The 15,320-nt window shown below is 37.8% G+C and overlaps 1 protein-coding gene across 5 annotated transcripts in view; it reads right to left on the bottom strand.

Moving 5' to 3' along the window:
- NPAS3 (neuronal PAS domain protein 3) overlaps positions 1-15,320 on the bottom strand; it is a 639,348-nt gene that overhangs the window by 537,266 nt on the left and 86,762 nt on the right. For 3 of the 5 annotated variants that reach the window (XM_076345013.1, XM_076345010.1, XM_076345011.1), the window contains exon 2: positions 13,476-13,565. The exons of the other annotated variants lie outside the window; for them this stretch is intronic. In XM_076345013.1, the coding sequence (XP_076201128.1) occupies positions 13,476-13,565 (90 nt within the window). The remainder of the gene's footprint in view (positions 1-13,475; positions 13,566-15,320) is intronic. 5 annotated transcript variants of the gene reach the window in all.

The following is a 15,320-nucleotide window of genomic DNA, read 5'->3' as shown; positions in this document are numbered from 1 at the left end:
AAGCCACATGCCAAAAAAAAAAATCTGTAAGCAACAGCATGATAGTTCATTCTACCACAACATTTTTCTTCACCAGTGTGGTAAATTACAGCTCTGACCTAAATTTTCATATGTTTATTGAGTGGATTGTTTACTACCATATAATAAACATTGTAATACCAGTATTTATGTTTTAACTAGAATTTTTTGAGTCCCTTGCATCTGAGACCATAATCAAATTATGCAGTACAGTTCCCCAATTACCTCCCTGCTTCATTATATTTACCTGTTTTTCCCTGGCAGACACTGTTTGCAGTGCCATCTGGAATGCATACTGTGGTCTCCCAAACACAAGCCTCAAGCCAGGGGAAACATTGTTGGAAGTGATGGGCGCATTAAAACCAGTATCAGGCACTGATCTACCTACCTAAGTGCTCCTGACAGCTCTACAGAGTGCTGGTGTGCCTGCCATAACGAACAATGTACCCATCTTTCTAGGGCTGGAGGTTAAGGAACAGTGAGCACAAGCAGTGACAGAGGAAGCTATGGGGACAGCAATGAATAACTAGGAACGTGGGTTAGTGGTGGGGAGAATTTCAGTATCAAAACATAAGCACGAAGGGAGGAAAAAATAGTAATTTCCTGTTTATAGTTACTACTGCATTTGGCCTAAAATATAATAATTTTCTATTCTTGATGCCATCTTGCTACCTTTATGCAATATGCAACACCCGTATCAACTCAAACTATGTTTTTCATTCTAATGCAGATGTAAAATTTTGCTTAAACACAACAATAAAGGGCTGATATTTGCATACATTGGATTTGGTCATCCAAGCTGAATTTAGTTATCTGTCAAGCAAAAATACCTACACATAAGAGTCAAAGCAAGCCAGCCTGCAAAGCTACAAATATGGTATTGTGGGTACAAATAGGAGGGGTATGATGACCGCCAATAAGCCTTATTTATTTACTTTGAGATTTACAAACTAGTCTTAGATAAGCACATGGAAAAAGTTAAAACAATATACAAATGTTAATCTAGAAGAAGCTACATACCAAAGTGAATTTTAATATATTTCACCAAATCACCTCTTATCAAATATATATCTGTAAACAGATAAGCCTTACGCCATGCCTTTAGAGTAAACACACTTGGAACACGCAAAGTAGCAACTCCTAGAGCAGAGGAGCCCTTGTAAAGCCCTACTTCCCCTTTGCAGAGCCTGACGTTGAATAGCATTTTCTGCTACACTCCAGCTCATTGCAAACATCCTAACAGCACATGGATAAAGAGTGTTCATAGGCAGCCAGGAGCAAGACCACATGCATCAGGACTGTGGTGTTCTCCAGTAGCAAGTAAAAGAAAACAAGAAAACTCCCACTTGCAACCATGAGCATAATGCTGCCATGCCACCAAGTCCTTGTACTTAGATGCTTGCAAGAGCTGTATGGCCAGTGCTCACTATCCTTTAAAAAGGACCCAGGTGAGGAGGCTCTACATGCCCAGAAGCTCAGAGAAGGACTCCACCTCCTTAAACTGTTGCTGAGGAAAAGGGCACTTATCCTAATAAAAGCCAGTGCATTGAAGGGTCAGCCAATTCCCATATAAAAATGATCTGAACATTTGTAAAACATGACATTTATTTACCTTTCTTATGAATGCTTAACAGATTCTAAGAGCAGGGTCTCCCTCAAATTGAGGCAGAAGATCTATTCCTGGGTTTCAGCATAAAACAGATGATGTCTGGTGTAAACTAGGGAGAAGGATGAATAGTTCATTGCTTGGACTATTTTTACCCTTGTGAAGTAGGCATTGCTGCAGGAATGCATCAAAGTATCTAAGCAAGAGAAATTAAAAAATTTGGAGTGTACAAGAGTCAGAAAAGTTAACGTAATTTTTTACATTCTGGGATGTATTTCATTCCATTTAGTGACAATGTCAATAATTAGATTTGAGTTTAACCTCCAAGAGACAACCTAGGCCTGGAGTGGTTGATTTGCTCTTCTTTTGACATCTCACAAAAGATCTGTTTATAACTTACAAGTACACTTAGGGAGGAGGTAAGGTAAAAGTAAGCCAACATCAACAATGGAAAAACCCTATCTAATGAAGTTGCCTTAACCTGTTTAGTAAACTTAACAGATTTTGCCTGTTACACAGTATCATGCTCCCATAAGATATGAATCTACTAGCTGTGAACTTCATAGCCATTCAGTAGTACTCTTATGGATGATTACCTGATTCCATGCCTTTTCTAGCAATTTCAATGCCACAGTTACCATTGATGCTGATGCCTGGTCTGGATACATGCCTGATGCTCCCCAGGGTGATATGAATTAGAACTGCCTCTCTCTGTCATGCTGGGTCCAGCGTGGTGATACTGGTGATACCCATCACCAGTAATCAAGCAGCAATGCAGCAATTCTAAAAAGCATGCTGCTACCCCTGGAAGCAAGAAGGCCTCCTGCTATGACAACCATAAAATGCTCTCTTAGGCATAAGATCTAGGTGTTGCCCAAAGCACACAGCAAGACATTGTGCCTCACTAGGTTATGATCACCAGGCCCTTCACTTCAATTTTGGCTGAGAGATTTTTAACGGGGTGAAAAAGCTCAAAATACTTTTGGAAAGTTTTCATTTACATCATTTGATTTCAAGGCAAAGGAGCTCAACCATGTGGGATTTAGTATGGATAGCACTGTCACAATTAATCAGGCAAATCACACCATCAGCAGGATTCTATGAAGACCAAAAGTGAAATATGTGAAGCAACTCAGAAGATTAGGTTTCTCACCCTTAATTCAAGTCTACAACAAGAATATCTCAAATGACAAAAAACTTAATTATATTATGAAAAATAGGATTGATTTTTTAAATGCAGTACAGCTCTTGGCTCTCTTTATCCCAATGATTATTCACTACAGCGTCATGAAACAACTAACGTCCCTTCAAATTCTACAACAGGAGTCTTATTTTGTTGAGCTTTGAAATCAAGAAAAGTGAATGACTAAAATCAGATAAGGTCTGCATTAGGAGCATTTTGCCAATAGAGCAATCTTGGTACACCACTGGCAAAGCACTAAGCATGTAATCAGCTATATCAGCAAAGGTCTGCTTTGGACTCATACAGGAAAATCATCACTTATTAGCAAAACAAGCAATATCAGTAAAAGAACAGTTTTGCAAGTAAAATAGTATCTGCTATAGAGCTTTCTGCTGATGCAGCTTTGTCCAAGTGGGATACTACACCACTTAAATACCTCCAATTGACCAAACTATACCAAAATATACTATAGACTTGGCTTGTATTCTGCTCTTAATCTTAGCTCAGTATTTCACTCAAAATATTTTGATCGTTTTCTATCCCTACTGAATAACAAAAACCTCTCAATTCAACTTGCCAAGTTAGCAAAATATGAATGTCCTTTTTAGTATAACATCCAGCTCAAAATGTAGAGTATGGCAGTATTCTTCAGGCCAAGAAAATACTGCTAGACAAAGCAACAGTACATGCTATACCAAAGCATAGTTATGATCAATACATTGATCAGTATTGGTCACTGATTATACAGGTGATGGACTGCCTAATCTACAGCCTAGCACCAGGAGTGTCTGCACCCCTGGGGTGCTTCCAGACAGCCCTGGGACCAACAGGCTGCCAAACTCATTGCACCCTGCAGCGTGACTGGTTACACAAGCTGCTTTACTCGAAAATCTTTGTGCTGCCTCCCTTTGCCTGCACTGCCAATATGTGCATCACTGAGAATCACCAGCTGAGAGTACTCTCAGAAATGGCAGATTTTCTACTGGGGAAAGAGGGAGTGCACAACAGCCCCTCTCCCCCAGCCACGTGAAGCAGCACATACAGTAGCTTACATGAAAGGATATGCAGAAGAGGATGGTACTAGTGTTCCTCTCTCCTAACACTGTGATAACCTCCAATCTTAGAGGTAGCAAAGGTAATAATAACAGGTAGCAAAGCCCACCACAGTCACAAGGTTTACAGAGCTACTGCCCTAGGCATGTAAATGAGTCACTGGAATTTAGCAAGGGGATGGAAAACTATACAGGACACTTCCAGGCAAGGAGACAATTGATCAAGGCATAGAAATTCAGCAGCCCAAGAACTCCACAAAGACACGTACAGGCCCTGGCTGCGAGTCAGCTGTGGAGGAAGCACACTGCAGTGTCACAGCCAGCTACGGACAGCTACATGAAATTAATTCATTCAACTGCTGCTCCGTTCCCCACAGTCCATTTAACTGACTTTTGTGCGGAGGTAGGGGAATTTCACCTTTTATATAGATGCAGCTGGAAAGACTTTACACACAAATTATTCCCAGTACACAACACATACTCTAAATAGTGCAGCCTGATTAAATGGTACATGATACACCATCTTAAACTACTCTGCATCACAGTCTGCAATCTTAAAGATGGCACAGACCCAACGTCACTTATGAAACTGTAAAACAAAGTTCAGTACAACTGTAATAGGCAAAGGTATCTACTTTCATGAGTCTCCCATTGCTTAATGAGCAGAAAACTTTGAAGTGTGACAGATTGTGTCTTTCCTTCTCGTTGATCAGATTTTTTGTTTGGTATTTATGAGAACTTTACTCCCTATTTACCAGAAAATAAGGGCAAATCCTAATTATATAATCTTTGGTTCATATGGTATTGCATTTTGTTGTTGTTTGTTGTTTTTTTAAAGAACAACAACACAGAATGTTTTATACCTAAAAATGACATAAATTAAAAATTGTCACCTTCCTATTGCACTCAGGTAGAAGCATGCTTTATTCTTCCATTGTCTTCTTCCCTAAAATTATTGTATTTTCTTTCTTTTCAAAAGTGTGTGTGTAGGTATGTGCATATATGTATGTGTGTGTATATGAACATGGAACTTTAAGACCATAAACACCTGACAAAAAATGTTGTACAACAAAAAAAATTAATTTAACAATATGTAACGCAAGTCTTATTTTCTGTATACCAGTTTGAGGTGATGCACTTTGCTAAATGTTTACATGTTTTAACTGGAGCAGTATTTGTCTTAAAGGGAAAGCAAGTCAGTATAAATACTTTAAACTGACTACAGATTTGGTAAAATTCCTTTATGATAGCAGTAAGTCAACAGTTTTGTCATAGATAAGTCAGAATTTTACTGATATTGCTACATCTGGATGTGAAATACAAGTTGTGTCACTTTTGTATCATGAAGCCCTATGGCTAGGTGGGAGAATTAATAGATTGCTAAACAACTTAAGTCTTAAATTTAAGCAAGGTACAGTGCTGCACAGGTCTACTATGTAGCCAACTTAAGGGGGAAAAAAAAAATCTTCAGAGCACTATTTTGAGGTTTGCTCAAAGAAATCCTTTTGGGAGGTGGAAGAAAAATGAGGGACAAAATGTTATCCAAAAGCTTCATTTCTGGTAAGCTCTGAACTTATTTTTCAATAAAACATTATGCTTGATGACTTCATTATTTAATCTTCTAGTCATTTGAAAAGCAGATTTAGTTCTAAATAAAAGCATCATTTGAAAATGAAATTAAAATTAATTGATTTAGGAAAAAACCTAATATGAAAAATTTCAGGGTTTCCAAAAACCACCTCTTTGCCCTTCTTTTGGATAAACACATTCACTAAATTTGCTAAACATTTGCAAATAATCTAGCTTTGTTTCCAGAAACAGCCTTTTTTTTTTTTTAAAAAAAAAAAAAAGAGGTAATTCACTAGTAGCCATCACTACAGACACAAATTTTCAAGGGAGAATTGTCTTCTGTATTTCAACAGCATCACTATGCAAAACAAGCCTCACATTACTTTAAAGAAAGGCTGCAGCCATCTCGTACTGCTGCAAGTAAAGAGAGTGTGCTCATGACTCACTGCCCGTTTGGTTGCAACCCATCAGTGCCGGCAGCCCTAATCTGCTCCCAGCCATTATGACCAGCAGCTCTGAAATATGGATTAAGTCTACCCCAAGTACTCTGTGCAGGGAAATAACTCCTTGAGCCCTTTATTCCCTACAGAGTACCTGTGCAGGAGAATAAATCAGTGATGTGAAAGAAAACATAAAATCCTTTCCAGTAAAATTTGCAGATGACACAAAAGATAATAAAATGGGTAAATACCAGGGAGTTGTCAGTTCCACCGATTGCATGGCAGTCTGGGCTCACCTGAATGAGATGTGTTTTAACACAGCTGAGCACAAAGCTGTCTATCTAGTAACTAAAAGCACAGATTCCAAACAAAGACAATATAATAACCTAGGAAGAGGCATATGGGTGATGGTGGATAACCAAATTAATATTAGCCTACAGTGCAATACCCTGACTACAGCAGCAAAAAAGATCCTTTGATGTACAAGGCAGTAAACACGGAGTAGCAATAGGACAGGATTATATAAATCACTACCAATGTTGAGACAGAGAATCTTTCTGTTCCAAACAGCATGTAACAATGTGGTTCTAGTTTATATCCGTGATCCCTGAGCACTACCACAGGAACAACTAATGGACTATACTAGTATTCAAACTAGGAAGACTTCATCAAACAGCTACAAGCAGCATTCAAATTCTGGAAAACTTCCCTTGCTAAGAATGAGAAGCCTGTGTCTCAGGAGGATAAACGATAACTGGGTTACTGTCTACAAATATCTAAATGGGGGAGGGGGAGAACTGAGGAGTATCATGAATATTAAGGGAGGACTTTTCAGCTTCTTAATGCTGGATTTGGTATGTTTCTGCTACATAAAAGTTAGAAAACTTCAGACTAAAAATAAGGTAACAATACTTTAGCTAACAGTTCATCTAAAGAAAGGCGGGATTTTCTTTCACCTGAAGTTCTTATAATCAGCATTTTCCTTCTAAAAAGAACCAGAAGTTGAAAGACTGTGTTACTATCTTACATTGTTTTTTTAAATCAAAAGATGGGAAAGCGTTGGAACTCTACCTTTCAAAAGCATACCTAAAATGCTCCAGAATAGCTTTGTTACTGCAACCCATGGCACTCACGTGAGCTTTAGGGCAGGTATTTGGCTAACTCTTTGTATTTGGGGGATAATTATGTCCCCTTCCCCCAAGTTGTGGAATGATTCTATAAACTGTTAGTAAGCCAAATGAACTTATCTTGCTCACTGCTTCCCCAAGTCATATTTTGGATATACTTGGTATTAGTGCTTCTGTATTTGTACAAAGCAGAGAGTTAGTGAAAGAGCATAGGAAAAGTGAAACCTTGCTGAATACACAGAGTAGCTCAGTCACAGATAATTTGAATTGATCTCTCCATTTCTGAAACCAGTAACACAACTCAGGGGAAAAAAAACAAACCACAAAACAAACCACAAAACAAACAACACAAAAAGAACCCTTCATATCTGAAATGAAAATGAAATGCAAAAAAAATTTCTGTAGAATATCAAAATACTGTCTTAACAGGGAATTAGCAGACTGTGACTAATACCCTATTGAAAGGGTGTGGTTAAGGGACCTGAAGACCCAGCCAGTTTAATACGGATTGCATGCAAGACAGCAAAAGGTAATTGCCTAATTGGTCAATTGACCAATATCAAATTCACTTCAGGATTTAACTCAGAATAGGTATTACCATTAGATACAGCAAAGCTTAAGTGAATCTTCAAAATTTGTATTGAACTATAAACTGAATAGGATTTTGTAAACCTAAACATGGCCCTTTATTATTCAGTGGAAGAAAATTTGCAGGTAACATGTATACATCGCACCTATTCTCTATTCAGGCTACGTTCCATTAATCTTAAAGTAAAATTTTAAAGCCAGTGCAACATCTAACTGTGTCATAATAGAAATATAAGTATGACAAAATTTCTGTTATTGAAAAATTACATGTTTTGAGTGCTGTTCTCTCAAATGCTCCAATCAGCTAAGGATTAGATGTTCAACTTATGGCTAGCCAGAGATCATTAATCATTTTAAAGCAGCACAACTAATCTCTTTTCTTACCCAGAGAAAGCCCACTCTCATATCTTACGTGTAAGGAGACGTTGGCTCACTTTTGGATGTGTTTTAAACTTGGTTAAAGACTTCTTTTTTCTCTTCCTGCAAAAGACATCTAGAACAGCTCAGCACAGAGAACCCACAGATATGCTCAAAGCTACACGAAGGTGAGAGCAGATGTAGGCAGCTGTAACAGGGATAAAGTTTTGCCAAGAAGCCTCACACCAAGGCTGTAAGAATCAGGTGATTTATATGAAAAGGCCTGTTACATGAGTTAGCAGTGGCTTCTCTGCCATTTGCTGATAGAGAATGAATAAGGTTATTAGCTTTCAGTATTTTCTAAGAAGAGGTCAAATTTGTGAAGAGGAGATGCGTAGAATGTTCTTCAAATAAACCTGTTAAATTCACATTGCAAGGAGAAAAATCAAGATGTGAAGTGAGGGAACACTGCCCCAAAGAAAGATCCACTGTGCAAGAAGATGGGGGCCTCTCCTTCCTGTTTTACTAGAGTACATCAAACTAAATAGCAGCTTCTTCAGTATGTTCTCTCTTAGGTTAACCCCTAAACATGAGATACTGAAGTCATTGTTGGAAAAAAGCTCGCGTATCCTACAGCATTAGCTTGAACGACAGCTCTGTTGTCCTACGTTACATGTTTTTTCTGCAGCTAAAATAATTGTTTCAGACTACTGTATCTTTTCCTCAGCTATACGGTATCAGATGAGTCAGGATATACAAACAATAAGTCTGAAAAGTCTTACATCCTTCTAAGTCAACTTAAGTGCAACACCACCACTAGGAAACAAAAAGATGTAAGAAGATAATGACCTCTCAGCCATTATCAACTTCTCTGTGCTGCTGAAATGACTATACTGACCTGAACCATCACACCCAGCTGCAGAGGAGCCAGCAGGGGGTTTTAACCCACTTTCACAAAGTTGTGAATCTCTGTTTGGAACCATTAGCTCCTCCTCTGCAGGTCTTTTACTGCTCTGCCCACATTAAGTTGGTGATGAGCCCTGCAGACCACTTCAACAACCCTGAGAAATCCTTCATCTTCCCATGTTCCATATTTGGTTGAATTCCCCCACTAGAAACCTGGGAGAGCTATTTGGCCCATTAAAAGGTTTATATTCTCATTTGTGTTGTCTACCAGGGCCATGAGATTTCTTGGGCATACAAAGCAATTCTGTTTTTGTTTTATCCATTTGATAAATAAACAAAACTTAATTTAAACCTTACAGGCTGACAGGAATGCTTTAGCCTTGTGCCTCCTTTTCTCAGTTGTACAAATATTTATGGTTTTGAGTCAACATATAGTCTGAAGGGAGCTTATTTTGGTCTGTTAAGTTTGGATGTTTTGAGCATTTACATGCTCAAGATGATAATGTGTATATGACCAAGCTACACCTTCCAGGACAAATTGCTCCACTTCTTAGACTGCAATCAATGAGCCTTCTGTTCTGTGCTCATTTCACTAACTTGCAGAGAAATGAAGGAACAAGAGCTAATAAGACCATAGCTGTATTTCTGGGATTTAAATGAGCGAGGTGTTTTCCTTACATATGTATTCCATGCTCTTGATTTCAGAAGAAATACCTTACTGTAGAACTATTCCCTATTCTCTATACTCCTGAAGAGAGACATGACCTTTAAGTCTGCTTAATATGGACAGGAAGAAATGAGGATGACATAATTCTTCCACCCTTGCTTTGAAGACAGCGCACAACAGCCACCAAACTGAGAATTTCCCCTCATGATCCAGGTGATACTCTGAAGGGCCGCTTTATGAATGGAATAACTTCCAGGCTGAGAACAAAAAAACCCTGAGATATCCTCTGCTTGTACACAACAGAGACTCCCTGCAGACAAGCAAAAAAACCCTATTCTTGACACGCCATTAGTCCTTGTAATTTAGCAACAAATAAAACCGGAGCATGGGCAGGGAGCCGTACTCCTCTTGGGCTATCTCTGGAGATCTTCTACCCAGGCTTTGTTCACTGTTTGACACTCCATAAAGGTGAACAACAGTGCAAACCATAGGTGTCTGAGCAAGCAGAAGAAAACATTTTCAACCAGGGCAAGAGGGAAAAACCTTGGCAGTTTGGTTATAGTGCAGTAGCTAGAACGGAACAAGAAATATTTCTTTCTGTTGTCAATTTTGTTTGACATCACAAAAGAAGAGCCTGGACATTCCTGGCTACAGCTGTGGGGACTGGAAAAGAAAAGCAGAAATATTCAGGAGTTGATGGACAGCCGTATTCCAGGCCAGTAGCTGACAGGTCTCTGGTTTTACCTCCATAGCTTGAGACATGTCGTCTACTTCAAAAAACACAATGGTAAAATCTTTTAAGAATGCTTGGTGTGTTAGTCTCTACCACTAGTGAACACAGAAACAATTTGTAATTATTTTCAAGCTTACTTTAGAGATTTTTTAAAAAGCATATTTACATGCTTAGCCACCTAAAACAACATAGACCTGTGGCAACCAAGGTGGTGGACAATGGGGGGGGGGGAATCTGGTTTTTTGCCAACAGCTTTTGAAACTATGTTCCACTCTGTTCCAAGCGGGATATCTAGCAGCAGCTATGAGGCTCAATTGCAAGCGGATCATAAATAGCCTAGAGGGATCTGTATTAAAATATTTACTATTTTGCCTATTTTTTATATATTAGCTAATGTAATCACTAGTCCAGCTCCTCAGGAACTTGTGTTGCGAAAAGCTGTTTGCTTTTTTTTTTCCCCCTAATACTATAATGTATTTACTAATCTACACCTTTAAGAACTCTTACAAACTGTTATTTCTAGTATGTATTAGCACTAAGATTTGACTAAAAAGGTTACTTCCCCAAATGTTTTCTTAAAAGTATTTTTGGAGTAGAAGGTCATGGTATGATCCTTTCAAATTTATACAGAAAGGATCGGAATATCTCAATATCAACTGCTAAGTAGCTTTACACAAAATACCTGCAGTAGGTACATAGTTAAGCATAAATCCAGAGTCAGCTCTCTGCATAATACTTCGTTTAATTTTAAAATGGGTTGGAGAAAAAACAGTCAAGCTCCCAAATCCACGATTTTGTGTCCTGTCCTACTCTGTATGGCCAGTCCTTAAAATTTCTTTAGCTCTCAGAATAAGTAGTTCGCTGTTTTATGTCCAGCCCAGCAATTATCTTACAGGAAAAAGGAGGGTCACACAGCCCTTTCTGTTGACCACCAGTGGTGTTTTACATCCATTCTCCCTTTCCCAGTCTAATCAGGGGAGAGACTGAGCCTGCGTAAGAGATGCACATGAACATCTAGTACAAAACATTCACAGGTCTTGTAGCGCTGAAGTATAAGCTTTAAAAGTGTGATGAAAATAGCTTGGGTTTTTTTGGTCTTGATTAGTGAGAAGTTTTCAGTAACTTGTTGTTATATCATTGGAAATAAATTACTATGGGAAAAAGTACCAAAAACATCCATTGGGAAGAAGACAGAAAGAATGCCTCAGAGAACTTAAATAGCATGGAAGAAGTACCGAGAGAAAATTTCACTAATCAAAAAGCACTCTATATTTTCTGCAGAAAGACCGAGCTGTTAGTTTTCCAAAATAATCCATGCTTTCTACAAGTGAGGTGAACTGGGCTATAATACCTCAAAATTCACATTTCAGGTATGGCAAAACAGATGTCAAAGCCAACACTGTTTCATCACCAATCTCATTTTTGGATTTTGTCTTTTTTTGAAAAGCTATTTAGTCAATGCCTATTTGCAATTGTATACCTACTTGTAAGTGAACATCTACTATTCCATTTTGCAGTCAGCACAGCTAGCTGTTTTTAACTATACTGACTATAATTTTTGAAATTAGGGAGAATTTAAGATAAACAACTATTTTGCAGTGTTCAGGGTGAAGCTATCACTGTATATAACACTCATGACAACGTGTGCCAAGTTTTCTTATTTCCACAAAGTTTCAAAATCTTGAAGTTGTTTTAAAAACTGATATAAATAGTACACAACAATCTGCTTCAAACATTTAAAACAAATGAATACATTTTTATGCTTACTGAACTGAAGTTACAAGAAAAGTAAAACCACTAAAGTTAAATTCTGTGGTGACATTTAAAACCATGCTAGATCTAGACTGCTTCAGTTACCCTGGATACTACCATTACTTGGGAGAGATAGAAAGGAAAACCATCAAAAATTCAAAAAGTGCAAGAAATATTTATAAGTCAATGTAAAATCATGGATAGATCATCTCACACCAAAAGTAACCATTCACAAAAAAGTCAAGCAAGAGGTCAGATTTTCATTTTGGCTCACCAAGTTATACTGATGCTGTAATTATATTGATAAATCTAGATTTCCCTTTTCCTCTCACTTCTGTAAACCCAAATTATACTCTTCATTTACGCTGGAATAACAGCTTTTACTGATGTGGTTGTACCTATTACTAAAAGAAAAGATTCAGAAAACAAACAGCAGGTTATGGAATAAAAAGAGCGGATGAGAGAATATGACCTAAAAAATTATAATGAGCATGACTGCCTTGCCAAAGAAACATTTTGTTGCAATGCAAGTACAATTGATTTTTAGAAGTTAAGAGGTTTTTGGAAAGTGAAATCTGTTATACACAAGATAATAATGATAACACTGGGATACAAAACAAGAATATAGTTGGAGTGTGAAAAGTAAACACCAAGTGACAGAAAGCAGTTTCAAAATATCAGCGAGATATCAGCGAAAATTCATAATGCATTTGCAATATATTAATACAAAATCATCTACAATATACCTGTCAAATATACACTTTTCAATTCTATGTAGAAATAGATTACTAAGGCCTTACTACAGTAAAATAGAAACTTCACTGACTGCAAAAGTAACAGAAGTCAAGCATGTTGCATTTGCCTGCCCACAGCAATAGCACTTTTGTCAGAAGCACCGGTAACGATCTTGAGTTACGCACAAAAGCGGGCTCTGTTAGGGCAACGGACAAAGGCAAATGACTGCAAAGCAAGAGGACTCAACTTCAATTTAACTGTCCTGTAAGGTACATACTAATTAGCTGCAAAGCTATGAAATCCTAGCTAGCATGTTAAATCTGCTACATGACAGTATAATTTGACTTCTTAAAGGATTATGCAAATTACAACTCATCATTCCATTACATGACTGAAAAAAGTGACAGCTAATTTATACATATCACACCTTTCAAATCCCTAAGATGTGAAGCACCTGTGCAATACATTTTGCCTAGATTTTCTAGTGTATACATTCTTGTTTATTGCACTGTACAGAAGCATATCTAAGAGATTGAGTAAAGTCATAGGGTTTTTTATTTGCTTTTTAGCTTTTAGAGCACAATCCCAAAGAATTAAACAAAATATTTCTGTCCCTGCTGCAGAGGTTTTGCACGCAAGTAGAAGTGTACGGTTTCAACACACGTGTAATTTCTGAATAGCGGGAGAGCACGAGCACTAAATGCACGAGCTAGAGGCAAGACTCACACAGATTTCAACATACTTCTGGTAGGTAGATTCACAGTAGATTCCGTCATATCGGTAGATTTTCCTACATTCTGATTGGTTGGGCAGAGGATGCTGGACAGTTATTCTGTAGAGGCATCAAAAACAGATAGACATGACTAGAGGTTCTCTACAGGTAACTGTAATGCAGGACAAATCAGTATGTTGAAATTGATTTTTTTTATTTATTTTATTTTTAAATTAAACACCTTTCTGATCTCTTTAAATCAACTGCCTTGTGCACATAACATCCAGAGTTCCACTTTTCAAAATTTGCACTGAGAGTAAACTAAACTTCAGTTCTCCACAAGAACGGTATTTTTTTTCCCCCATCAAACAAAAGTGGAAGAGGTAAAGAATTTTATGAACCGAATTGATACTTCACATAGTTTGTGTATACACAATAGTGCTTATAAAATTGATTATTTATTGTTTACTGTTGCAGTCCTTCCTCAGGCAGAACATCCATTTATATCAGCTGGGAGTTTGTCCAGACAAAGACCAAATAACCCTCCAATTTAAAATGTCAACAGCAATTCTCACATTTGCACAGAATGAGGATGTTGTGGCATTATGAGGACTGTGATTGAAGGTGCTCAGCACCATCTGAAAAATGCCATATGTTCTCGGATCGACTGAAAGAAAATGAAAGTGATTGGCAGCAATCAGGAGGTGCGCAGCATCTTGTAAAATCAGGCCCTAAAAGATTTGTCAATCATTCTATTATTCATCCCTCCCCAACTCCCCGTTAGCAGAAAATATAATTTGGCTATAAAAATTCAATGTTGTTTTTAAAATATACTTGGGAATTGCACACAAAACAGTACCCACTAATTTTCTTTTTTTCCCCTCCCTCTTCTCTGGAATAAACACACATTTTAGATGCTTTTGTATCTTCCACAAATTAATACCTTTGTCCCTTTTAATATAATGGTAGATCACTAAAGTAAGTATAAGTTATTTGAGAAATTTTACAAATTTTTCAAATGCAGACTTTTAGGCTGTGAATTTTTTTTAAATAAGTATTCTTAATAATAAAAAATGATTCTGTATTGACATTATTTTTTGACATTATATAGACACTATTAGGTCTATATAGCTCTAAGCTAGTCTTGTTTTTTCAAATCACATATTTGTTTCAACAGTAATTTGAGTCTGGAGGTTTGAGAAAAAAAAAAGTATCATTATCCAGCAACAAGCTTTCAAGAAAATGGAAAGTTATGTACTGTGGAAACTGAGGGCCTTCTTCAATAAGACTGCACCTACACAGAGTGGCAAGCCCACACCATTTCATGCCTTAACAGGCCTGGTCCTTTGCTCATTCAAATTGGAAACCTGGTCTGAGCATGCCTCAGCACTGTTTTTGGCCCATGGGAACCCACATGCAGGAGGGAGGAGACAGCTACTTGGTGAAGGCAGGACCAAACACCTCCAAATCCTGGGATATTCCTGCATTCACCAATTAAGGCATCAGCCAGAGAGACTTAATTTATTGTGATACCCGGGGCCTTTAAGTTAGATGCCTAAGCACCATACACAGTGTACAGGAAAGCTAAGTATCTTAAAATGGGATATACAACACAAGTGCTATCTGCAGGGAACCATGCAAGCTAGTAAAAAAGAAATCCAGAAGAGGAGAGTTTCTTCTATGTTGTTTGTGCCTGAGAGACTCAAACGCTTCACTTTAGGTCACCCAGAAATGCCTACAAAGTGAATTCAAGCCTCAAAATCTTCAGTGCACCGTCACGTTGGCTGACCCATGCTCCAACTTGAGCTCCCTCCGGCCTTTTAAAAAAAAAAAAAAAAAGACTAGAAGAGATGCCTGTTTTTACACAGCTTCAGC

The sequence above is a fragment of the Aptenodytes patagonicus genome, chromosome 7 (assembly GCF_965638725.1).
Source record: "Aptenodytes patagonicus chromosome 7, bAptPat1.pri.cur, whole genome shotgun sequence".
In the NCBI taxonomy this organism is placed as follows: Eukaryota; Metazoa; Chordata; class Aves; order Sphenisciformes; family Spheniscidae; genus Aptenodytes; species Aptenodytes patagonicus.
The sequence above is the reverse complement of the archived record's forward strand: the minus strand, read 5'-3'. Positions and strand labels throughout refer to the sequence as shown.